This window comes from Erpetoichthys calabaricus, chromosome 9 (assembly GCF_900747795.2).
Source record: "Erpetoichthys calabaricus chromosome 9, fErpCal1.3, whole genome shotgun sequence".
In the NCBI taxonomy this organism is placed as follows: Eukaryota; Metazoa; Chordata; class Cladistia; order Polypteriformes; family Polypteridae; genus Erpetoichthys; species Erpetoichthys calabaricus.
The window spans coordinates 9,142,940-9,169,717 of record NC_041402.2 but is presented as its reverse complement, the minus strand read 5'-3'; the positions used below and the strand labels follow the sequence as shown (position 1 = coordinate 9,169,717).

At 41.0% G+C, this 26,778-nt stretch overlaps 2 protein-coding genes across 2 annotated transcripts in view; one reads left to right on the top strand and one right to left on the bottom strand.

Moving 5' to 3' along the window:
• Positions 1-26,778, bottom strand: part of scai (suppressor of cancer cell invasion) — a 404,273-nt gene that overhangs the window by 112,453 nt on the left and 265,042 nt on the right. Inside the window, exons 6-8 of the mRNA XM_028809140.2 lie at positions 19,568-19,654; positions 15,007-15,105; positions 18-114 (exon numbers count right to left, since the gene is read on the bottom strand). Of these exons, the coding sequence (XP_028664973.1) occupies positions 18-114; positions 15,007-15,105; positions 19,568-19,654 (283 nt within the window). The remainder of the gene's footprint in view (positions 1-17; positions 115-15,006; positions 15,106-19,567; positions 19,655-26,778) is intronic.
• Positions 1-26,778, top strand: part of LOC127529167 (uncharacterized) — a 445,804-nt gene that overhangs the window by 230,743 nt on the left and 188,283 nt on the right. The window lies entirely within an intron of this gene.

Sequence of the window (26,778 nt, the reverse complement as noted above, 5' to 3'; positions counted from 1 at the left end):
AAACAGAAAACACTCACCTTTACTAATTCTTTCACGAGGTCCATTTTGTTGAGCAACAGACAGACAACAATGTAGCGTGCATAATAGCGGAGTTTCTTGACAACAAGCTCGGGCCTACAAGGGAAGGAAGGAAAAAATATTGATTTGTTTAAGTTTGACCTTTTTCTTCTGAAGAACCTTCAAATTTTAGGAACAGAAAGCAGCACATAAGAACAAAGGACAGAAGCCCATTTAGTTCTTCAATGTCTTAACTAGCAAACAGCCGAGCTGCCCCAAAATGTCACCCAGGTGTTTTGAGCAGCTGTCTGGGACTCCACTTGAATTACATGATGCAATTTCCATTATCCTGTATGTGGAGAAGTGCTTCCTAGAACCCATCTAGATGGCTCTTCTCTGTAATTACCACTAGGTGCTGAGAGTGTGTGATCACTATTTAAGTGAGGTAATGATGTTAAGCTCATCTTGTTATTTCAATACTTCACTCTCATTTTTCACACTATTCATTGTATATATTCCAAAGCCTCTGTAATCTGAAAGATGCACTCACATACAGGGTTAGATCAGTTATGGAGTTAGGTGCCTAAACAGGCTCATGCTACTTGGTGACTACGACTGCCAAATATGGTTTAACAAAATGTATAGTAACACCAAAAAAATCAGGTTGTGCAGGTGCAGTGGCCTTCAATGGAATGAGTTCATTTAGGTGGGTTTTAGAACCTTCTCAATCTATCTGAAGGCTTTGGGGGCCAAAGGCTATCTCACCAGGGTTGGGCAAAAGGATGAAAACCGGTCTGGAAATCACCATAGGGATCACTCTTATTTACTCACGCACATAAAGAATTTTAGAACCTTCTCAATCTATTTGAAGGTTTTGGGGGCCAAAGGCTATCTCACCAGGGTTGGGAAAAAGGCTGAAAACTGGTCTGGACACCACCATAGGGATCACTCTTATTTACTCACGTACATAAAGAATTTTAGAACCTTCTCAATCTATTTGAAGGTTTTGGGGGCCAAAGGCTATCTCACCAGGGTTGGGCAAAAGGCTGAAAACCAGTCTGGACACCATCATAGGGATCACTCTTATTTACTCACGCACATAAAGAATTTTAGAACCTTCTCAATCTATTTGAAGGTTTTGGGGGCCAAAGGCTATCTCACCGGGGTTGGGCAAAAGGATGAAAGCCGGTCTGGACACCACCATAGGGATCACTCTTATTTACTCACGCACATAAAGAATTTTAGAACCTTCTCAATCTATTTGAAGGTTTTGGGGGCCAAAGGCTATCTCACCAAGGTTGGGCAAAAGGCTGAAAACCGGTCTGGACACCACCATAGGGATCACTCTTATTTATTCATGCACATAAAGAATTTTAGAACCTTCTCAATCTATTTGAAGGTTTTGGGGGCCAAAGGCTATATCACCAGGGTTGGGAAAAAGGCTGAAAACCGGTCTGGACACCACCATAGGGATCACTCTTATTTACTCACGCACATAAAGAATTTTAGAACCTTCTCAATCTATTTGAAGGTTTTGGGGGCCAAAGGCTATCTCACCGGGGTTGGCCAAAGGATGAAAGCCGGTCTGGGCACCACCATAGGGATCACTCTTATTTACTCACGCACATAAAGAATTTTAGAACCTTCTCAATCTATTTGAAGGTTTTGGGGGCCAAAGGCTATCTCACCAAGGTTGGGCAAAAGGCTGAAAACCGGTCTGGACACCACCATAGGGATCACTCTTATTTATTCATGCACATAAAGAATTTTAGAACCTTCTCAATCTATTTGAAGGTTTTGGGGGCCAAAGGCTATATCACCAGGGTTAGGAAAAAGGCTGAAAACCGGTCTGGACACCACCATAGGGATCACTCTTATTTACTCACGCATATAAAGAAACACAGTGACAGCTTGCAATTGCCAAATAATCTAAAAAAATCAATAAAAAAAGCTTTTGTAATGACTTCCTTCTTTGCTTGAGCATGTCTGACAAAACTCTTCAGGTATGACAAATATTAGGGAATAACAGAAATGGAAGGCAAACTTTATTACAGCAAGTGACCATCCTGGATATCAGGTGAATGTGGCACTCTGATGGAAAATTGTATGGAGACCAGATTTTCAAAGTCACAAACGGGGACACTTTTGCATCATGTACAGGATGAGCCAAAATGAAGTAGCACATTTATCAAGGTCATTGCGCAAGGTAGTGGCAGCCAAGTGAGTTGGGGTGAGGGTCCTTTGATAGGTAATCCCTTGTGGTTTTCAGTCTGCAATATGTCTTGGTCCGGTGTGCACTGTGCTTTCTCTGTTTAGGTGTTCTTCAAAAACAACGAATCCATCATTAGAACATTAGAACACTCTAGACGAGAACAGGCCATTCAGCCCAACAAAGCTCGCCAGTCCTATTCACTTATTTCTTCCAAAAAAACATCAAGTCGAGTTTTGAAAGTCCCTAACATATTACTGTCCATCACACTACTTCGTTGCTTATTCCAAGTGTCTATCGTTCTCTGTGTAAAGAAAAACTTCCTAATGTTTGTGCGAAATTTACCCTTAACAAGTTTCCAACTGTGTCCCTGTGTACTTGATGAACTCATTTTAAAATAACAGTCTGGATCCACTGCACTAATTCCCTTCATAATTTTAAACACTTCAATTATGTCATCTCTTAATCGAGCTCACACATCGACCTCAAAACCTTGAAGCCCTCAAGGACGCTATTTGCCCCAAAATCACTGCTATTCCCTTTGAAATGGCCAAATGAGTCGTGCGAGCATTCAGAAATCCTCCCGAAGAGTGTATTGCTAATAATGGCCACCACCTTGAAGACATCATTTTTAAAACACAGAGGAAAAATATCTAATTTGTATGCCCTTCCTTGTGTTGTAATGAAATTTATTTTATCTTATTGTGTTTCTGTAGAATAAATGTTTGAAATGTGGTACTTCTTTTTGGCTCACTCAGATTGACCACACATAAAGCCTCATTTTAATGCCTACGTTATCTCATTTTCATCAGAGAGGAATCAGGGGACAAAATAACAATAAAAAAACTTTCACAAGTAAACACCTAGGATTGCATACAGTGCTTGTATTGGAAAAATATGAGACATTTATTGGTTATTCAGGTTGTGTTAAACTGATAAAAGTATTTTCTTAAAAAGTCTACCTATAAATTAATTCATAGTCTATGTATTATAACCCTCACAAGATAAATTGAAAGGAATATTCTAATTAATTCTCGTCTCTCTGACTGCAGAATAGTCCCAGCTTAAGATCTGCCTTGCAGTAGGTAAGGCATGAAGGGCACACAGTTTCAAATAGCGCCTTATTGAACGCAACAGATGTCGTAACCTTAGCAAGCATTTAGCCTCCCCCCCTTCACAACGCAAGCAGCAGAGATGCGAAGTGGCTAGCATGAAGCGTGCCCCTGGTGGGCAAAGCCCCCTAGTATATATATATATATATATATATATGTCTCGCAGTTAGGAGACCCGGGTTCGCTTCCCGGGTCCACCCTGCGTGGAGTTTGCATGTTCTCCCCGTGTCTGCGTGGGTTTCCTCCCACAGTCCAAAGACATGCAGGTTAGGTGGATTGGTGATTCTAAATTGGCCCTAGTGTGTGCTTGGTGTGTGGGTGTGTTTGTGTGTGTCCTGCGGTGGGTTGGCACACTGCCCGGGATTGGTTCCTGCCTTGTGCCCTGTGTTGGCTGGGATTGGCTCCAGCAGACCCCCGTGACCCCGTGTTCGGATTCAGCGGGTTGGAAAATGGATGGATGGATGGATATATATATATATATATATATATATATATATATATATATATATATATATATATTGTGACAGATAGAGGGTGCTATCGTCCTCTTGAATCCTCTGACTTGACTCCCGACACCAAGTAAAAGTCCAAATATAATTTATTTGAACAATATTCAGTGCACAAAGCACCCTCCACTCCACAATAATCATAAATCAATCAATACACTAGTCAATACAATCCTCCACTACCAGACGCATTGCCACCCTTCCACCCAGCTCAGCTCGATGTCTGGGATTTCCCATAGTCCTTTTATAGTCCTTGACCTGGAAGTGTTTCGCCGTCTCTGTCCACGTGACCTGGAACACTTCGGGGTCAGATAAAAACTCTTCTTCTTCACCCCGGAAGCACGTCATTCTTCCTGTCGCTATGACTACGACGTACTTCCGGGTTATAGAGCACATAATAGTCTCTGGGCCTTTCTGCAGCGTCCCCTGAAGGTTCCCATGGTATCCAGTGGGGCTGTGATGAAAAACTCCACTGTCCATGATGCCCTGCTGGAACTTGGGGCACCTCTGTGTTGCAGGCAGGGTTCCACCTGGCGGCCTGGGGGTATTGGCTGGGATAAAAGGCCGGCCATGTCCCACAATATATATATATATATATATATATATATATATATATATATATATATATATATATGGAAGAGAAAGTCTGTGATACGGTTTGCATATTTGCAGTTGGAGATCCACAAAGGGAGAAAAAAACGAATCACGTATCATAAAATAGTTTTATTCCTGGGCTTTCAACCCCTATCAGGGGTCTTCATCAGAGGATAATGCTTAGACTTACAAGAATCAAAGGCAATATATAGCAACACATTCAGTGGGGGGTGGGTGGAGGTGACTATTTAAGGCCAGTACAAAAAGCGCCAGAGAGTTGGCCGAGTCTTGGCTATCAGATGAAAATGCCATTAACAGACACTTGGACATAAACCCAGCATATGCCAACTTAAGAAGGACATATGCACTTTAATTTAACGATACACCACCCCCCCCCCCCCCCCCTTTGATCATACGGACTTAGTCACCTCCACCCACCCCCCACTGAATGTATTGCTATATATTGCCTTTGATTCTTGTAAGTCTAAGCATTATCCTCTGATGAAGACCCCTGACAGGGGTTGAAAGCTCAGGAATAAAACTATTTTATGATACGTGATTCGTTTTTTCTCCCTTTGTGGATCTCCAACTGCAAATATATATATATATATATATATACACGCATACACATACATAGTATATATATACAGTATATATATCACACACGCATACACACATACATACACACGCAATCACACACGCATACACAGTATATATATATATATATTGCATAATTTACTGTCAAATAATGCAAAGAGTATGTGACACATGTTTCGACCTCATTTGGGCTTATCAGGCGTACACACTCTACTGTTCCCCTCGCGGGGATCGAACCTCGGACATCAGTGTCAAAGACGAAGCCCCTTTACGCTGTGCCAAGGCGTGTGGTTCGTTTATTTGACAGCTTGTAGGTCCAGAGTAATTACATTCATTGCATTCGTAGTCTGAGTCCCAACCTGACCTGGTAGGTAACCACCTATACAATTAGGTTGGGACTCAGTCTACAAATGCAATGAATAATTATTTATATATACATATATATATATATATATATATATATATATATATATATAGAGAGAGAGAGAGAGAGAGAGAGAGAGAGAGAGAGAGAGAGAGAGAGAGAGAGAGAGAAAGAAAGAGTGAGAGAGAGAGAGAGAGAGATTCATACACATACCCTGTATATAGTATACTTGCCTGGGAGGAAAGTAAAGTTTTTGTTTTTTTTTTAAATTGAGAAAAATATAATAACAACAAACTTTAAACATAAAAACAAATTAACAAACAATGAAGACTCACTAATGTGGTTGCATTGTTAACTGAAGTGCCTTGTTATATACAATGTTTTTCTATCTTTACCCAATATATAAAGGTTCTTAGGACTTCCCACCATTGAACATGCCACATAAAGTTGTCCATGTGAGAAACAGGTTGCTTCCAAGTTGATTCCAGCAATATTCAATGATTGTCCTTGAGATTTATTTATCGATATGGCAAAAGCCAAACAAACTGGAAATATTTGGTCTATAATTTACCTTCAGTTTTGATAACTTAATTACATTAGTTTTCGGATTATGAACGTATTAAAAAAAACCTTTCTATTACTTTTTTACGAAAAAATTGTAACACCAACACGTTGGATACGATGCTGCAAAACAAATGACATTTCCTTCATTAATGAGTAAACAAAAATCACAAAGACAGCCACTGAATTCACAAAATAAATATAAGATGTTTATGGCAGATAAAAAATAAAATTGCTTACTTATCTTATACAGTGGAACCTCGGTTTGCGAGTAACTTGGTTTATAAGTGTTTTGCAAGATGAGCTAAAATTTTTAATAAATTTTGACTTGATAAACGAGTGAGGTCTTACAATACGAGTAGTATGTATACGCTTTGTCTGCTGAGCGTCACGTGATCACAACTGAGCTGATGGTTCTTCTCTCTCGCTCTCTCGCTGCAGGATAGTGGGTAATCATCTCCTATTCTCCGGAGTCGGTGTGCCTCACTCCTATAGTCAACATCCGTACGAGCATATACTGTTTACTACAGCATTGTGACTGTGTGTGTGTGCACTGTGACGTGCGAGTCCCTGTCTTACACCCAAAACACGAAGCTGAGTCTCAGTACTTTAGCGACACCAGCTTTATTCAGCTTGAAACAGCAACAGCGCGGTTATTTATTGTAGCGGGATCTGCCGCTCTCCTATACACAGACACAGCAGTCAGGCAGGATCGTGGCCAAGTAGTACTGTGCCCTCCGCATTTATAATGTTCCTTGTCCCTTGTATCACCCATCGACAGCAGGCGCTTACAGCATGTCCGTGGTCTTTTTGGATTCGCTTTTACGGCTACAGCGCTGGGAGACTCCGATTGCTTTGGGACGTTCTTCCGCGTGTCGTCCCATTGGGTTGAATCCCACAAGAGTTTAGAAACTCACACCAGCCATGATTTTTTTCAAAGGTAAAGTGCAGGTTCATTTGTTTTATGTATTTTTACTTTATATTTTGTATTAATCATTTTTATATGAATAGGTTTGAGTTGTGGAACGAATCATCTGAGTTTCCATTATTTCTTATGGGGAAATTCACTTTGATATACGAGTGCTTTGGACTGCGAGCACGTTTCCGGAACGAATTATGCTCACAAACCGAGGTTCCACTTTATATAATATAATAGATAGCCTATATTCATCAAAATATAATTGTGGAATATGTTCAAGGTAATAAGTAATAGTAGTAATAAGTAGTTTTTAGTAATAAGATTTTACATGCAGAATATTTGATGACAAAAAAAGGTCAATTAAATTAATATTACTATTAGGTTGATTTAATTCTATTACCACTACAACATTGTTATAATAAGAATAGTAGAAGATGAAAATACACTGAACATTAAACGACAAACAAATAATACTACGGATTTTTCATGATAAAACTGTTGGTTGCTTTTACAGAGTACACTAGAAACGATCAACTGGATAAAAACATACATACAAGACCGCAAGATTGTTACAGTCTGCTTTATATATAAGATTTATATATATACTAGCCAACCCGCGGCGTAGCATACGCCGCATAATTATGTATTGATGGGTGAACACTTCCTGAACGGCACAGTTGTCAGTACTTGTAGATTAAGGTGTAGCGAGTCTTCGTTGTTGACGCTTAATATAGCTTACGTACTGAGTTGTTCCGGAGTCACAGTTGAGAAACACTTTTTTAATGTATTTTAATCACAGCAGAAAAAATGAACATGTGAAACATCCGTAATGTAATAAGCCACCAAGAAAAGTAACATTGCAACAATGCTATTTACGACCCGATCGCTGTAAACAGAAGTGAAAACAAAATCAAGCCCGGTGCATTCTTTAACTGCCTTGTGGAGCTGTAGTAGTGCTGCTGCTTTGCGGTAAGGAGACTCTGGAAGATTGTGGGTTTGGTTCCCGGTTTCTCCCTGTGTGGATAGCGCTTTGAATACTGAGAACACCACTATATCAATGTAATGAAGTATTATTATTCTTATGTGTCCAGCGCTCTCTCACGCGCGCGTGTATGTGTTGGTGTGTCGCTCGCTGCACGTGTTCCGGCAGGCATACGCAGCATAATTATTTATTGATGGCTGAACACTTCCGGAAACACACAGTTGTTTAAAAGGAGGGAAAAAAATGAACATTTGCAAAATCCGTAACGCTGCTTTCAGTAAGTACAATGCACACGCGTTTAATTTGTCAGCCATTTTTTGCCAGCCGTCTTTTCTGGTTTGGGCTGCTTTTGCAGTGTTATCGCTTGTGCATATTAAATCTTGAAATCCTTCGAGTAACTAATTAACTAACACCCACCCACCCAACCACACACACACACAGCTTGTGTAGAAGGTCAGCTGCTGAGAGAGTGTCTCGATTGTTGCAGGGCCTGCATCGGTGAAGCAGGTGAGACGCTAATGAAACAGAGGCACAGGGCTTATTGGTTTTTAAAGACTGCTTCCTTCATTGTGTATTGAGAGGGAAACATACAATTGTCCGTGACTGACAATTGGAGGACCGCCGTCGCACGCTCATTCAGCGATTCACATCCGCGACAAACATGCCTCGTTCTCAAAGCATACACACTGCCTGGTCATGTGCCCGCTCGCAAGAGCAACTCACGGAGACCCGCCCACCAACTCTAAGACCATGGTGTGTAAAACAGTTTGCGTTGGTGGTGCGTGCGTCATAACCGAAAACAATAATGAAAAGTCAACGGGGCTCAGAGGTGCATGTGGAGTCTAGCAGAGACAAACGTGAATGACGCCCTGTGTTGTGAGGTGCTGCGTCCGAGGTGGTGGGCGTGGCTCGGCGAGTTGTCGTCGTATCCAATGATGTTGTGTTTTGTGAGTTGCTGCGTCCGAGTTGGTGGGCGTGGCTGTCTTGCGTGCTTTCCATGGGTGGCTACTTGTCGGCGGCTTAGTGAATTATATATATAGATATTAGTTTTAGACTCTTCCCATCCAAACTAATGGAGCCTGAGAGAATCTGCCTGGAAGAATGGGATGAACTGCCCCAATCCAGGTCTGCCAAGCTTATAGCGACTTACCCAAAAAGACTTGGACCTGGAATTACTGCCAAAGGGGCTTCTACAAACTACTGAACTACTTTTGCATTATAGATTAGCGAGTGTACATTAATGGACAAAATTAGTTTAGTAAATATGTCCATTTAAAAGCAAATCTAAAATGCAGGAAGATGAGCATAAAGTAAAAGGGTCTGAAGACCTCCTGAATGCAGTGTATGTCTGCAAACAGAGGTAGTTTAGATAGATAGATAGATAGATAGATAGATAGATAGATAGATAGATAGATAGATAGATAGATAGATAGATAGATAGATAGATAGATAGATAGATAGATAGATAGATAGATAGATAGATAGATAGATACTTTATTAATCCCAAGTAGAGCAGCAATTTAACTATTCATTGTGCTAATCTTTGTGATGTGAGAGACAAATTGCAGAACCCAAAGATCTCCTGAGCAGACACGCAGAGGACACAAACTCCAATCTGGACAGTGATGGGACTCACAGTGCCTGGTGATATTTGGAGAAAAACACAAACTCTTGAGGTCACCACCATGCTTCCAATTATTTATTCATTGAAAATGAGAGGAAACCATTCAGTCCTTCAGTTTGTTTGTTTAGCTAAAATAAAAGTTGTTCCAAAACAGCCATCATACAGATACCTCACATTTAGAGTTATATTCTTTGATTTGAAATAAATGAGAATGAATGAAATGTGACCAGGAGTTGTTGTCTGACATGCCTTCTTTTAAGTAACCGTGCAAAAAAGTTAAGACTTAATGATGCAGAAATAATGCATATTTGGAGGGTGCTGAGGTGTTCCCTAAGCATCTGGAGCAACATCTATTTTGAGGTCCAGTAGCAGCCAGACAACAATGTAGCAGACATAACAGCAGACGTTCTTAACAACTAGCTCAGGCCTGGAGGGAATTAAAGACAAATACTGATTTGGATAAGAAACCAGGACATATGGAACAGGCTATCCTTATACAACATTCACTACTAGAATGATGCCATCTTTCTAGTGCTGCTCCTCTTCTTAACAGAGAGATAAATATGGCACTTATTCTCAAGGGTCTTAATGCTATGATTAGGTTTCATTTTAATTTTACTTTATCCTCATTAATCTGAGCTCTGTTCCCAACCTTTTATGTTTCGTTATAGGTTTATTGACATTTATTTTTCAAAGGCTGAGTGGTAAATCTGAGGGTAAGGATCTGCACTGGCATCTGGAAGGTTGCCGGTTCAAATCACAATATTGCCAGGAGGGATCCTACTCTATTGGGTTCTTAACCTAAAAATTGCTCCAGTAGCATTTGCTGTACAATCACTGACTCTGCACTCTAAACTCCAAAAGTCATGCAAAAAAAAAGATAATTTCCCCTCAGGGATTAATAAAGTATATCAAGTCAAGAAAAAATTGAAGGTCATTTAAATTTAGCATTTAGCTGAAATTTATTCACATCTTTACCAACGCAATTTTGTTATAGACAGACAGATAGATTGATGGAGAGACAGAGAGAAAGATAGATAGATAAATAGACACACACTCTATGGTCTGAACACACATTAGAAATGCATAAAAGGAAGAGAACTAAAAAGAAAGAATTAGCCTTAGGGACTTTCTGAATTGAAGACAGGACTCTTGACCAATGAATGACAGGGAGAGGCGGGTCTTCAAGTCACAAGGTACTTCCTGTGAGTCACTGAGTTTCCGATTCATATACAAACTGGTAATTCTGAATATTTAACAACATTTGGGCAAAAAAACATTCCTTTTACATGTTTTGAGCTAGCAACTGTATGAAAGACATATGCAATACAAGTAACGTGATTTAAATTTTTTTTTTTCACAAAATGTTTGCCACTGTCCAACATTATTCACCTTTTGATCCTGTTGGTGAGACATCTCTCTTATGTACTTCCTCCAAGAAAAAATGAGATTAAAAATTTTTCTTGACCAATACTGCGAAGTACAAAGGGTAGGTAAAATTAAAAAAAACTTCATTCTTGTGAAATAACATCAAGATGAGTTTTGAAGGTCCTTAAAGTCTTACTGTCTACCACACTACTTGGACATTTGTGTCTGTGGTCTTCTGTGTGAAGAAAATCTAACCAATGTTTATGTGAAATTTACCCTTAATAGCTTTAGTATTCCTTTATTCCTTCGGCTAAGGCCCTGCTTACTTACCTCAAGTTATCATTGCTTACAACCCAAGCGCATATTAAGATCTCAAGATGTCGGTCTGCTTATGATTCCATGAATTAATTGAATAACAATGTGAGGTTGAGCTTTTAGTTACAGGACCCCAAAGCTGTAGAATGGTCTGCCTGCCACTATAAGAGGGGCCCCTTCAGCAGCAGCGGGTTCAAAACACTGCTGAAGACTCAGGACTTCAGTTTAGCATACCCTGACTAGAGCTGCTGATTAGCAGTACATATTGCATCTATGTTGTTAGTCATTAGTATTAAAGTACAAATAATACAATATTTACAGACTGTTACTAACCCTCCACTATTCTGTTTCACTTCTTGGTATCCCCATGTGGCACTTGGTGCCATTGCTCTAATTCCAAGTTGTCTGCCTCTGGAAAATTAACCTCTGATAAAGGAGCACTATAATCATTGGGTTGAAGGGTCCTTTCATCTAACTCTCTGGCCCAGCACTTACTCAGCTGTAGAACAGCCAGTAATGGGGAGGTGGCTTGTTGGCCAAGGTCTCCAGGATCCTGACTGTGTCTGGCTTGTCTGGCTCCTTTTCTGGCCGTGGTTCTACAATGAGCTGATGGATGGTTATTGTTGTTTATTAGTTTGTTAATTAGTTTCTAATCTGTGTTTGATGTATTTGAACAAATCTGTATCCTGATATGTGACAGTTTCATATTTAGCACGTGGTATAATGTTTGTATTTTGCCTTGTGGGTTGTCACAGCGCTCTGTGTCTGCACTTGATGAGAAGAGCTCTGCAAGAGCAAAAGTCGTTTGTGCTGTTGGAACGTATTTCTGAGGTGGCCATGAAAGATCAGCCATCCAGCTCTGTGAAGAGGATTACTTGTGTTCTGTTTTGTGCGTTGTATTTACCCCATTTTTTTTGACACCCATTGCACGTCCAACCTACCTATAAGGGGGTCTCAATCTGAATTGCCCTTCTCAATATTACAAGGTTTTTTGTGAGTTTTTTTCTTGTGTTCTTAGGGAGTCAAGACTGGAGGGGACTGTGAAAAACAGGGCCTGTTAAAGCCCATTGAGACATTCCTTGCAAGATTTTCGGCTATACAAGAAATACACTGTTGTCGTTGGTGCTGTTAACCAGGAGAAGATTAGCATAAAATAAGAGGAGTAGTCAGATAAAGAGCTGAGGATGTAACCAAAAGAGAGAAAACAAAGGTAACTACATTATGAAGGAAGGGAAACAAATTTAAAGTTAAGGAAAGAAAAGCATTCAATTAACTGAAACAAAACCTGACACAAAGGCCTTCTTGGTTTGAAGTTAACCATTGCTATTAATAAATTCATGGATTTGACCCAACTGAAGGATAAACGGTCATGGCACCACTGCCATATTTATGTCGTCACATCCATTGAAATTTTTGATATGATGATTGGAGTTATGATGCATATTCTACCACATGACATAAACAAAGAATGAGATGGGAATAAAAAAATAATAAAGATTCTTAAAGTCAACCAAAATGACCTGAAAACCATCAGAACAAAGTTTACAAAATAACAAACCATACTATAACTAAAAATAACCATACAGCATGTCTTAACCCTTACAGACTAGTATCCAAGCATCCGGATTCTTCCAACAAACTTCACGATGTATTCAGCTATTCAAATCAATTTAGGAGTCAGGACTTCTCGGTGTGTCTTCAGTCTGAATTTTGATTTAGGAATTACAGAAAGGAATTAAACACAGCAAACATGTGCTGGATTGGTTCTAAAATTTGGACATCGGTATGGACACCGACTTTAGCAACTTATTACCAGTACCAAAACTATACCAAAGCAAATTGCAGATAAATCTAAACCCCCCCCACACCAGGTCCCAGGAGCTTTGTTCACACACACGGCTGTCAATCTACTGTCTGTTGCACTCCGTATATTACTACGAGGTTTGAGAGTAGGTAATGCCCCCAGGAGTTTGAAGCTTGATGAAGTGTTAATTATATCGAACACTGAGTGGAGCAGTTCCCCCTTGGAGTTCCAATTGCGCTGATAAACAACAGTACGTGAGGAGCAGGTAAACTAATATTGACTACCAATACCGAAATTAACATAATACTGGTATACTATCATTTCAAAAATTGAGTTTTTCTGCACTTTTCTGGGACTGGTATACCACACAATACTACAGCAATCTCTACGATATCTATCCAGATATGTTGTCATAATTCCATTTCTTAATTATTTAACTGTTATCTCACGGACGTCGAATTTTTGCCATTTTTTGTGTGCTCGTCTCCTCTTGGTTACAACCATTTTGTGTGTTAGGTGTTTATGGGTACCACCATTCTGCAAATTCATACCTCTAGGACACTCTGTGTTGCCAGGCATATGATGGATATGCTATATGATATGTGACTGCATGACACACACTATAAAAGAAGACAGTTCAGTATGAAAATTGCCTGAGCTTTGCTAGAAAATAAAGCAAAGACAACAAAAAAAGGTAACTTTTTCAGCAGTCTTCTACTTTGATAATACCAATTCTAGTTCTGCTATTGACTACAAATTTGAAGAAGTCTCTGAAACAAGACAATCAAGCTGTGGACTGATAGCGATTTGACCTTTGCAATGTCTGACTTCTCTTTCCTTAAACGCCTTCCACTCCAGCTAATAAAGTTGGTTCATCTGGAGTTTTATGGGAAGATGCCCACAGTCCAGACACATGCCAAACTAAGCACAGGGGACAGAATCAGAATAAGGAGCCCACATACTGTACAGGGTGCGCACAAAGTCCATATACCCCTATCTTTGGGTGAATTTTGAAAGCTAAAGGTTACCTCTTAGGAATCCAAAACATCTGTATGGGTCCCTCCATGATCTCTGCATAGCCGAATGCGCTGACAGGTTCTACAACACTTGTGGGGTGACTTTCTGGAATGCTGCGTGAACCACATGTTTCAGTTCATCATTCGATGAATAACGGCACTTCCGCACATCTTCTTTGATAAACCCCCAGAGTGCATTATCTGGAGTTATGAGATCAGGGCTTCTCGGAGGCCACGGAAGAGGAGCAGGATTTTTGTTTGATCCTCGTCCAATCCAACGATTCCAAAAAACATTGTTGAGGCAATCACGCACGGTGATTGCGAAATGGGCATGTGTCCTGTCTTGTTGAAACCAAACACTGTCAAGGACACCCTGGTTTCTCAGTTGCGGGATGAACCAGCCATTCAGCATTTCCAGATAAATGATTTGGTTAACAGAACCATCAAAAAAATAAGGGCCAAACAAGTGCTGTGCTGTCATTCCGGCCCAGATCATCACGTGTGGTGGGCTATGCTCAATTTCTTCAAAGAAATGTAGATTTTCTTTTCCCCAGAAAAACACGTTTCAATTGCGGGAGCTGCAATAAATCATGCACTCGTCAGAGAACATAACCTTTTCCTTCTCAGCATTTGTTGGAAATTGGTGTAGTATCAGATCACAAGCTTCCTGACTTGTGTCACCCATTGCTTCGTCTTGGAACAACCGCCACGTTGTTGCGATTTCTTGAGCGGCAGCAGGTGGCAGCACCAGACGGGATGTTGGAAACACACCTCGAAATACCGGGGAGAGTTGGGCTGATGTCCACAGGAACCAAATTGTCATGGTTATTCCTGTAAATGCTCCTAAAGATAGGGGTATATGGACTTTGTGCGCACCCTGTACATGGTTCCAATCATGTATAAACCAAAATAAACTTCAGCGAGAGTCGTTTTGACATGTCTCAAATGTATGCCTCGAATACCAACTGCGTATTCTTAACTGAATGAGCAAACAGAAGAAAGACGTATGAGACTTTAAGGTGCAATAATCCAAAATACCTGTCTTCTTTATTGACTTGGGAATAATAGGATCTTTGCCTTATTGCAGAGTAGAAAGAAAAGGCTTCATTCAAGTAGCTTGTTTCTGACGTTCTCAAGCTGGAAAGAAAAAGACAGAAAAAAAAGTAAATAAAAAATAAACGGAAAATTCTCAAACAGCCGATTTCAATTTCAATACCAAAAAAGTGAATTCAGAAAGTCGTCAGACCACTTCACTTTCTGCACATTTTATTGTTGTAGATTTAATTTTAAACGGATACATTTTTCATTTCTATCAATTTACACTTAATAACCCATAATGACAAAGTTGAAAACATATTTTCAGAAAGTTTTATAAATTTATTAAAAATCAAAAACTGAACTCTCTCATTCATTGAAATTTTCAGATCCTCAATTCAATACTTTCTACAAACCCCTTTGGCAGCAATTACAGCTCTGACTCTTCTTGGTGAGTCTCTACAAGCTTTGCACATTTGGATTTGGGCAGTTGATCCCATTCTTCTTGGCAGACCCCCTCAAGTTCCACTAGACAAGTGTCTGTAAACTGCCATCTTCAGGTCTCTCTTCACATGTTTTATATGGTTTGAGCCTGGGCTTGGCTTTGGCTGGGCCACTCAAAGACACTCATTCTGAAGTCATTCAAATGTGTTTAATGACTGTATGCTTTAGGTCATTGAGCTGCTGAAAGGTGAACTGTCACTCTAGACTGAGGTGGTGTGCACTCTGGAGCAGTTTACCTTCATGGACCTCTCTGAATTTGGCTGTATTACTCCTTCCCTCAATTCTGACCAGTCTCCCTGTCCCTGCACACCACAGCATGATGCAGCCACCACGGTGCTTCACCTTGGGGATGGTATTAAGCAGGTGATGAGCAGCGCCTGCACTTTGCCAGACTTAATGCTTGGAGTTCTGCCCAAAGAGTTCAGATTTTGTCTCATTTTTTTATTCACTTCAAATTAAATCTACATGAAAAAAGTGCACAGGAAAAGCAAGTGTCTGAATATTATCTGAATCCACTGAATGTCCAGTGCGCAGTGATATGATCAGTCCTATCATACGACAGACAGACAGATGTGAAAGGCACTATATAATAGATAGATAGATAGATACAGTTAAGTCCATAAATATTTGGACAGAGACAACTTTTTTCTCATTTTGGTTCTGTACATTACCACAATGAATTTTAAATGAAACAACTCAGATGCAGTTGAAGTGCAGACTTTCAGCTTTAATTCAGTGGGGTGAACAAAACGATTGTATAAAAATGTGAGGCAACAAAAGCATTTTTTGAACACAATCCCTTCATTTCAGGGGCTCAAAAGTAATTGGACAATTGACTCAAAGGCTATTTCATGGGCAGGTGTGGTCAAGTCCGTCGTTATGTCATTATCAATGAAGCAGAGAAAAGGCCTGGAGTTGATTTGAGGTGTGGTGCTTGCATGTGGAAGATTTTGCTGTGAACAGACAACATGCGGTCAAAGGAGCTCTCCATGCAGGTGAAAGAAGCCATCCTTAAGCTGCGAAAACAGAAAAAACCCATCTGAGAAATTGCTCCAGTATTACGAGTGGCAAAATCTACAGTTTGGTACATCCTGAGAAAGAAAGCAAGCACTGGTGAACTCAGCAACGCAAAAAGACCTGGATGTCCACGGAAGACAACAGTGGTGGATGATCGCAGAATCATTTCCATGGTGAAGAGAAACCCCTTCACAACAGCCAACCAAGTGAACAACACTCTCCAGGGGGTAGGCGTATCGATATCCAAGTCTACCATAAAGAGAAGACTGCATGAAAGTAAATACAGAGGGTGCACTGCAAGGTGCAAGCCACTCATAAGCCTCAAGAATAGAAAGACTAGATTGGACTTTGCTAAAGAACATCTAAAAAAAGCCAGCACAGTTCTGGAAAAACATTCTTTGGGCAGATGAAACCAAGATCAACCTCTACCAGAATGATGGCAAGAAAAAAGTATGGAGAAGGTGTGGAACAGCTCATTATCCAAAGCATAGCACATCATCTGTAAAACTCGGTGGAGGCAGTATGATGGCTTGGGCATGCATGGCTGCCAGTGGCACTGGGACACTCGTGTTTATTGATGATGTGACACAGGACAGAAGCAGCCAAATGAATTCTGAGGTGTTCAGAGACATAGTGTCTGCTCAAATCCAGCTAAATACAGCAGTCAAATTGATTCATGATACAGATGGACAATGACCCAAAACATACAGCCAAAGCAACCCAGGAGTTTATTAAAGCAAAGAAGTGGAAAATTCTTGAATGGCCAAGTCAGTCACCTGATCTTAACCCAACTGAGCAGGCATTTCACTTGTTGAAGACTAAACTTCAGACAGAAAGGCCCACAAACAAACAGCAACTGAAAGCCGCTGCAGTAAAGGCCTGGCAACGCATTAAAAAGGAGGAAACCCAACATCTGGTGATGTCCAGGAGTTCAAGACTTCAGGCTGTCATTGCCAGCAAAGGGTTTTCAACCAAGTATTAGAAATGAACATTTTATTTCCAGTTATTTAATTTGTCCAATTACTTTTGAGCCCCTGAAATGAAGGGATTGTGTTCATAAAATGCTTTAGTTGCCTCACATTTTTATGCAATCGTTTTGTTCACCCCACTGAATTAAAGCTGAAAGTCTGCACTTCAACTGCATCGGAGTTGTTTCATTTCAAATTCATTGTGGTAATGTACAGAACCAAAATTAGAAAAAAGTTGTCTCTGTCCAAATATTTATGGACCTAACTGTATATATATATATATATATATATATATATATATATATATATATATATATATATATACTGTGATGGACGGCCAGCAGCTCAACCCGGCCGACACACCCATGACAGGACGCTAGATGGCGACTTCCCTGCCTGCAGCTTAGAGGTGCCTCGGATTCCCGCAGAGCATCATGGGAGATGGAGTTTGGCTTCACAACCCTCCTGGGTACTGTGGGTGCCGCCGTGTGACACTGCAGGAAGATGCGGGGATTTTCGTTTCCCATATAGCCCGGGCTGAAGAAAAATTTAATTTTCAATCTGACCTGGAAGTGCCGACAAGTCACGTGAACAGAAGAGGAGAAGCACTTCCGGGTCAAGGACTATATAAAGGACTGGTGGAGACCCAGCAAGCGAGCCAGATTTGAGAGGGAGTGTGACAGAGCTGCTGGGAGGAGAGGAGGAAATTTATTGTGTTTATTCATTGTGTATTTATTGAGGCTGGGGTGCTTTGGAGGCACTATTTAAGAAGAACATTAAAATACTTCTTGGTGTGTTTGGAGCGTCTATCTGTTGGGCAAAAGGTGGGCAATAGCGACACCAAATGTCCATTTACTTACAATATATATATAAAACACACTATGGTCTGAACACACATCTGAATGACTAAAAAGGAAAAAAATTGTAAAATGAAGGAAATCTTCTGACTGGGCTGTCTCAGTCACAGTGAAGCACTATACAGCCGTATTGCTGTTGGTATAAAACAGCCCGCATCATGCTTCTTGTCACACTTCTTCTGATTGATTTATCGGCTGAAAGTCCTCAGTGTTGGTGCATCATAGAGAAAATGTGCAGCATTGTTCATAATGACATTCAGTTTTGTTTTAATTCCCTCGTTCATTAACACCTCCAGGGGGTCCAGAGTGTATCCCATAACTGAGCCTGCTCTTTTAATTAGCCTTTTGATTCAGTGGGCCTCCCTTGAAGTGATGTTAAAAGCCAAGCACACCACATTGGCCATCACATCACAGAGTTACAGAAGATGTGAAGGATGTCACTTCCCACAGTAAAGCAACACAGTTTGCTAAGGAAATAGCCTGCACTCCCATTTCTTCTCTAGTTTCTCAGTATTCTGAGAACAGTCCAACCTGTTATTAATGTGGACCCCCCCTAAGTACTTGGAGTGGACAACATCCATATCCACTACCTGAATACTGACCGGACATAGAGGCTCTTTGGTGCAGCGAAAGTTTTGCTGATGCTAATTTGCAAAGGATTCTCTTTACACCATAGAACAAAGTTCTCCCTCTGACTCCTCTTCTCTGTCTCATTCCCCTTATCGATACAGCCCATAATTACAGGCTCGTCTGAGAATTTCCACAAGTGACATGACCTGCTGTTATATTTCTAGCCTGAGGTATACATACTGTAGTGAGGAGAAAAGCAGACAGGCCTGCTCGTTATGGTGTTCCAGTGTTGCTCACATGTGTATCAGTGATATAGTCCTTGAGTCTCACAAACAGCGGTCTGCCTGACAGATAACTGCAGGTTTTCAGGCTTTGTGGATGAAGATCTTATATCTGGATTAAAAAAAAAAAATCACATTGCGCAGCTTTTTCATCCATATAACCTCAGTCTGTATATTTGTATTTTTATCTTTGGCAGCCTTCTGATGTCGAAATCAGACGCCCTGGCAAGCAACTTAATCCTTCAGACCACAGTTTAGGCTGCCCTCATTGAGAAGGTCTTACTCTGTGATTTATAAATAATGAATCTTTCAAAAAAAGCACATACGTTCTTAACAAAAACAGTCACTTCTTTCTGCCAAGACTTACTAGTAGTGATAGTACAGCTGGCCGATTTTGGAAGCAATTTCTCCAATCTGCCATCTCTTCAGACCATACCGGTTGTCTAGCACTTGTCTGCAGGGAAATAAAAAAAAATGTTGGATTATTACAGAAGTCTCTTAATTGGCTTAAAAACAAAATACTACAGTATGGCATACTGGTTAAAGTCATTGGACTTGCAACCATGAGGCTGCCACTATAGTTCTCGCCTCTGCTTCACTGTGTAATCACGCAATTTAGGTGTTATTTTTGAAACATAGTATGCCATTGAAAAATGCATTATAAACCTTGCCAAAACATATTTTTCCATTTTAAAAATGTTGTAGGATTAAATCGTTTTCTAAATATGCAAGATAATGAGAAATAAATTCATGTAGTAGGATTGACTACAGCAATGCGGTGTTCACTGGGAACTCAAAACGTTCTTTATGCAGCTTTCAGTTAATTCAAAATGCTGCTGCAAGAAGCATTACAAGAACTAGAAAGTTCGACCACATAACCCTTGCCCTAGTGTCATGGCACTGGTTCCCCATTAAGCTTGGGGCCGACTTCAAAATCCTCATTTTAACTTATAAATCCATAAATGGTGAAGGCCCTACTTTCTTATCTAAATTTATCATTTCTTAGAAACCTAAGCACACATTGAGATCTCAAGATGCTGGGCTCAAACCTGTGGAATGCTTAGCAAAGCCCCAAACTTGTGGAATGATCTGCCAGGTAAGATAAGAGATGCCCCTTTAGTCTCAGGCTGAAAACTCATGACTTTAGTTTTTCATACTGTAGCTAGAGCTGGTGATTAGCTGTGCACACCGCATCCTTGTTTGTTAGTCAGTTGTACAGAAGTATACAGTGTTAAATCTCAAGATGCCTGCCTGCTTATGATTCCAAAGATTCATAAAATAACAGTGGGAGGTCAAGCTATTAGTTACAAGGCCCCAAAGTTGTGGAATGGTCTGCTGCTAATATATGAGATTCCCTTTCAGTCTCAGCTTTTAAATCAGTCTAAACTCTCACTGCTTTAGTTTAGCATACCTTGACTAGAGCTGCTGATTAACCATGAATGCAACATCTCTGATTTTTAGTCATGTGTACATAAGCATAATATCACAATATTCATAAACCGTTAGGCTACTAACCCTCGTCTATTCTGTTTCTCTTCTCGGTATCAGAATGTGCTACTTGGTGGACTGCTCTCCTGTTTATGGAAAAGTCCAGTTCTGGATTTAGTAATTAGAATATCTATACTTGTATTTTAACAGAGAATTGTTCACAGTGCTCTGCTCCTTCTCTCAGTGAAGAGTACTATACAAAAAATAAATAAATATCTGGAACTAGTTGTAATGTACCCTGACCTTATGGATCCCCTTGGATAAATAAATAAGCCAAATAGGAAACAGCTTCATCGAGCTGCACTGTGGGACATCATGAGACTTAGCGGGATCCTCCCAAAGCTGCTGGATATCATGGCCGTCCTGTACACTGGTACTGCAAGTGCTATGCAAAGTGGAGGCAGAACTTCTGCGTTTTTCCCAGTTGATTCTGGGGTCCATCAGGGGTGTGTTCTGTTCCTACTCTGTTCAATACTTGCCTAGACTGGGTGATAATCAGGGTCGTGAGGTCCAGCGGCTGGTGAAGAAAGATTCACTGATCTTGACTTTGCCAACGATGCTGTGATCGTCACAAGAGTCCATGGAGGCTCTAATCATGGCTCTCATAAGACTGACTGAGGAATCTGAGTGCCAGGGATTGCGAGTGTCCTGGATAAAATAACCAAGATCCAGGCCTTTAATGACCTCTTGGGCATGACTATCAGCAGTGTGTTTGTCTGTGGAGAGAGTGTCGACTGCATCAAGAGGTTTCCTTACCTCAGTAGCGATATTCTTGTTTCTAGTGACTCTTCTTATGAAGTCAGTAGATAGATTGGGAGAGCATGGGGGGGGGGGGGGGGGGGGGGGTTGGGTCATGAAGTCGCAGGAAAGGGGTGTGTGGCACTCCCAATATCTTTAAATTCTGGTGCTTCCTGTTTTGCTATATGGTTGTGAGACATGGATGTTATCCAGTGACCTGAGATGAAGACTGGACTCCTTTGTTACTGTGTCTCTTCCAGGCCCGGTTCTAGAGGCGAAGCCGCCATCGTGCCATTTAATTTCCGCCACCCCCTCACCCTATAATACCTTCACTCGTTTTCTAAACCAGTGTATTTAAAATTAAAAATTTTCGCAATTTCCTTAATGTCAAAAAAAAATTAAAGAAAATTTCTTCGCAGATAAAAGAAAACTTGACTTACGCATTTAACGAATCGGCAACAAGTTTAATTAATTCATCAGTAAAATTCCGAAAATAAAGCGAGTACCAATTATGGACTTAATTTTCTTGAAAAAGACGTCGCCTCATATTCTCGCAAATACAAAATTTAGCAAAAGTCTGTTTCTTCACATCACACCTGTGAAAGATATTTATAGGAAAACAAAATATGAACATGCATATATAGTAAAACAATTTGAAAAGTAAGCGTTTATTATTACAAGTATTATAATTATTCCACTAAATAAAATATTAAAATTATAATTGCACTCTCCTTGCTTTCTTACTTGCAAGTTCGTCAATAACGCCATCTAAGTTAATTTCTTCTGACAAATCTTAATCCCAATTAAACCTAAATTACTCAATCTCTCTTAGCACATTGACGATCTTAAGTAAGTTTTTCTTTGAAGCAAGTTACCGACATTCGACGGGAAAAGACTAGCCCTGCGTCGAGCCCATGTTTTGTTGAGGGCCGCCGCGGCCGCCATCTATGTTCGGCCGCCTTTGTGCATGCACGCTTTGCACGACCAGCAGAACCGGGCCTGGTCTCTTCGGAGAATCCTTGGGTACTACTGGCTTGACTTTGCGTCGAACGAGCAGATGCTTATGGAGTGCCAAATGAGGCACCTGCAATGTGAGGGAGCATCAGTTATGGTACTACAGCCATGTGGCACGATTCTCTAAGGGTGATCCAGCTCGCAGGATTCTCATTGCTGAGGACCCGAGCGGCTGGACCAGGCCAAGGGGACGCCCACGTAACACCTAGATGGTCATTTCCAGAGTGTGTGACTGGACCACATGTCTGACTAGGGGTCTGACAACCGGGATCCCGAGCAGTTTTCTCGTGTAGTTGTGGGTGTGGCGATGTGCTGTATTAGTGCATGCTCCCCAAACTGACCTAACCTGACACCTCACAATTTAAACTGCTAGGCACAAGTCATGCTACACATCTTTTAAAGTGATGTTCAGCCATTGCCTTAGCGAGTCATTTTATGCCACAATGCACACCTGTGACTGCCACTTGTATGTTGTGACACCACAGCCTGAGCTATTAGGACAGATTGAATGAGTTGAACATTTTCAGTTTAAGCAAAAATTGACTAAGACGAGACATGACTGAAGTTTAAAATAATGAAAGAAATTAGTCCAATGGATCAAGACTGTGACTTTAAGATTAGTTTATCAAGAACACGAGGGCACTGATGGAAACTTTTTAAGGGTAAATTTTACACCAACATCAAGAAGTCTTTCTTCACACAGAGAACCATAGACATATGGAATAAGTGACCAAGTAGTGTAGTGGATAATAGAAATTTAAGGACCTTCAAGACTCGACTTAATTTTATTTTGAAGAAATTGGGTGGATACGAATTGCAAGCTTTGTTGGGATGAATGGCCTGTTATAAGAGAGGAAGGAGAACCAGAGAGGATTGTACAGAATATGTATGAGGGAGTGAGTGGGTTCAAAGCATAGCAGTGTTGGGTACCAGTTAGAGTAGTTGTGCACCATGGATATTCTGAAATCCTTACCTGTTTGATGAAGTTATGGATGTGTTGACTTGTGGGATAAAAGACCAGTTCCCAGTGGTGCAATGTCTTCTTCTGCTATTACAAAAGTATAACCCATTTTGTAACACCTATGGTCTAGTCATGACTAGTCATGGATATGCACAGCAGAATAAAACATCCTCAGAGGCCTATTGGGCTATACCAAAACGCGACATTGAGCAATAACAGGTCTATGATGCCCTGGGGTTACATGATAAAAAGAAAGACGTCTACCTGGCGCTGAGAGGTGTGGGCAAGTCACTGAACAACGTTTATGATGGATATAAGGGATTGCAGTTGTTCCCGATGAATGAATAATTCCCAGTTAGAACAAGTGATAAGCTTTTGTACTTTGTACACACCGCATGTCACTACTACTGATTGGATGATTTAGTGTGGTTTTCAGATTGGCTCTTTGCTGTGATCCATCACAGCCCCTGGCGGAGCACCTAAGAAACGATCAAACCTATCTACAGCAGAGTTTCTTAAATTATGGATTGTAGATTGCCACCATTGGGTAATGAGTTACTGCTATATTTAATTGGTAATGGGTCATGGACAGTTTGTAAATTTCCCTCATGTTCTGACGATTGGCCACAATTCTCCAAGAGGACCACATTGACAATCATCCAGTCATTCAACAAAGAATGGGTCTCGAAGACCCTAATAAGGGCAATATTGGGTCAGGGCAAAAAAAAAAAAAAAAAAGTTTAAGAAACTCTACTCTAGTGAAAGTAAAAGTTCCAAAGTGAACCTGATCATAACAGCCTCAAGGTGCAAGAGTGGAGTGCTGGAGAGTCCACGCAACCCCATTTGCCCTCCAGGCTGGCGTTTCACCAGAAACAAACCCTATTTTTAACAATGAATCAATGCTTCAGTATCTGCAGTTCCCATATTTGTGGAATTTTTCAGAAAAGTAACCCCCACAGATAACGAGAATTGCCGATGATTAGCTGATAAGTTTGCGAGAATTTGCAGAAGACATTTTTGAAAATCAGAGATTGTAACAATATGCATGAGAGCACCCTGACACAAACTGTTAGGTCCTGATGCTGCACGCTATCCCAGCCAGGTCCATTTCTAGTCTTTTGGGGGCTCACACTCCCTAACCCTAACCCTAACCCTAACCCTTCTTGTCTCTGTGTGGATTGAGGGGCTTTGGCACAGCTCCACGGGTACCAAACAGTTGCTTAGCTTGCTTATTCTAGACAATGGTCCAGCTCCCAGAAATCCCACAACGGAATGTGAAAAGTGGATGGCTGTACAAAAGAAATCTCAGCTTTTCCATGCCTTCATTTCCCTAATGATGTCTCTGAAGTAAATGTCATCTCACCACTGTGGCAAACCGGCAAGAGATCTGCTCAGGTGACTCCATTAAAAGAGCTCAGCTTGCAGTGTTAAAAAGCTTTGTACTCCACTTGTTTGTATATAATGATGACATTTTCTGCGACCTACAAATAGAGAGGGCTTTATTTTTATTTTTAGAGCTAATGGCACTTGTATTGCATAATTAAACAGTGAGGGGCAAAAGCAAAGGCTGCATATGGATGCATTCAATCCATTTTTTTCTCCCTTTTCTTACATACAGATGCATCTGCACAAAAATAAATGCTGAAGTGATGTGGTCTGTGGTCAGTTCCAGTAATCCCATGGGTTCTGTCTTTTATTTACCTTCCATTTAAATGCTCTGTATTAAAATGTTACTGTCAAAATGAGCAACTGTAGAACGGCTGGCTGACTTCTTGAATCTATAAATAAGCTTTTCAAAATATTTAATGCTAGCAGTCATACCACATGAACTTCAGTACAGGTAATCCATCTGATGCTGTGCATTTTCAGGCCCAGTCAGTACTTGGAAAAGCTTGGGTTGCTGCTGAAGAGGTGTTGGCAAGGCCAGCAGGGGGTGCTTGCCCTGTGTTATGTGTATGGATCCCAGTGCCTCAATGACAAGGACTTTGTACTGTAAATATGGTGCCATCCCTCAGAAAAGACCTAAAGCCGAGGTCCTGACTCTCTGTGGTCATTAAAGATCCCCGGGCATTGTGATGAGAGAGGTTTGTGGTGCTGCACATTTTAAACAAAATAATCAGGAGTCCTGGAGCACGCAGATGCACGTGAGAATCCACACGTGCCCTCTCTGAGGTTGTGTGGAGTGCGAGGCTCATCATGCATTCACATGCAAATGCGGGCGATTTGGTCAGGCACTTCATTCACACGTCACAGTAGGTGACTGCCGCACCTGCACCCAGTGAGCTTGTATGGTGAAAAAGAAAAGGGACAATAGAGAAATGAAAAAGGAGCAGAGGTTGCAGGAAGGAGGGAGTGACAAGGCAGTATCCAAAGCCATTATGTAGGGGCTAGAGGCAGGTGGTCTGGTTTGATCCTCAGAGAAAGGAGTGTGTGGCCATCACTCGATGGGGCTGAGGAGCACTTCATGGAGCAGGTGCAACCTATGCGCTCGGACTAGGCTTCCGCTGACATTTAGGGAAGGATGATGGGAGTAGGAACAGGGCTCACGGGGATCCTCTGTTTAACTCTTTTAGGGCGGATGTCGACTTTTGTCAACAATGGGATTGAAGATGGAAGTTGACTTTGGGTAGAGTTTAATAATGAGCTGTAAACATCGACAAAACACATTGTTATTTTATAGGTGTATATTCTGTGCTAGAAGGAATATTAGACTCGTTGACATGACGTTGAATCCCTGCATGTGCAATAGTACCATAGAGTAAACAACATCTAGAACGGCATCGACATCTGGCAATAGAGCGAAGCAAATGTGCAAAGCAAAATACTCGGTGGACAATGTTTCACATATATTTCATTTTTCTGAATTTATCTCTGACTTGTCAGACTTCGATTACGGTGCAAGTGATCTGAAGATCGAGATCTAAAACGAGATTAAGGTACTGGCACTAACTGTTCAGTCCCAAGCTGCTGCAGCCTCCCCCTCCACACAGCCGCTTAACTCTTTGAGGGCTGAATATTTTTTCCAAAAAACTCAGTTTTTTGAAAAGCATCACAAAGTAATGGTTTCACACAGAAAGCAACATAAAACATCTGTTGCTGCATGTTGTGGTTGCTGTTGGCACATGTTCGACATCTCTGGAGGCAGTGGCTGCAAGGGGGCACCTCGATGGCCAGCAGGAATGCACGGTGGGCAGGCTGCCTTCGCACAGCCGGTGGGCGGCATATTGTGCAGTGTGACACAATATGGTCTTGTCATCATAAGCGGTGGTCTCCCCAGGCGAACGCTACCGTAGGCGCATCAGCTACACAAACGTGTTCAACACCACGATCAGCTGAGGCTGGTACCTCACCTTTTTCTTCGATGTCCATCTCCTGAT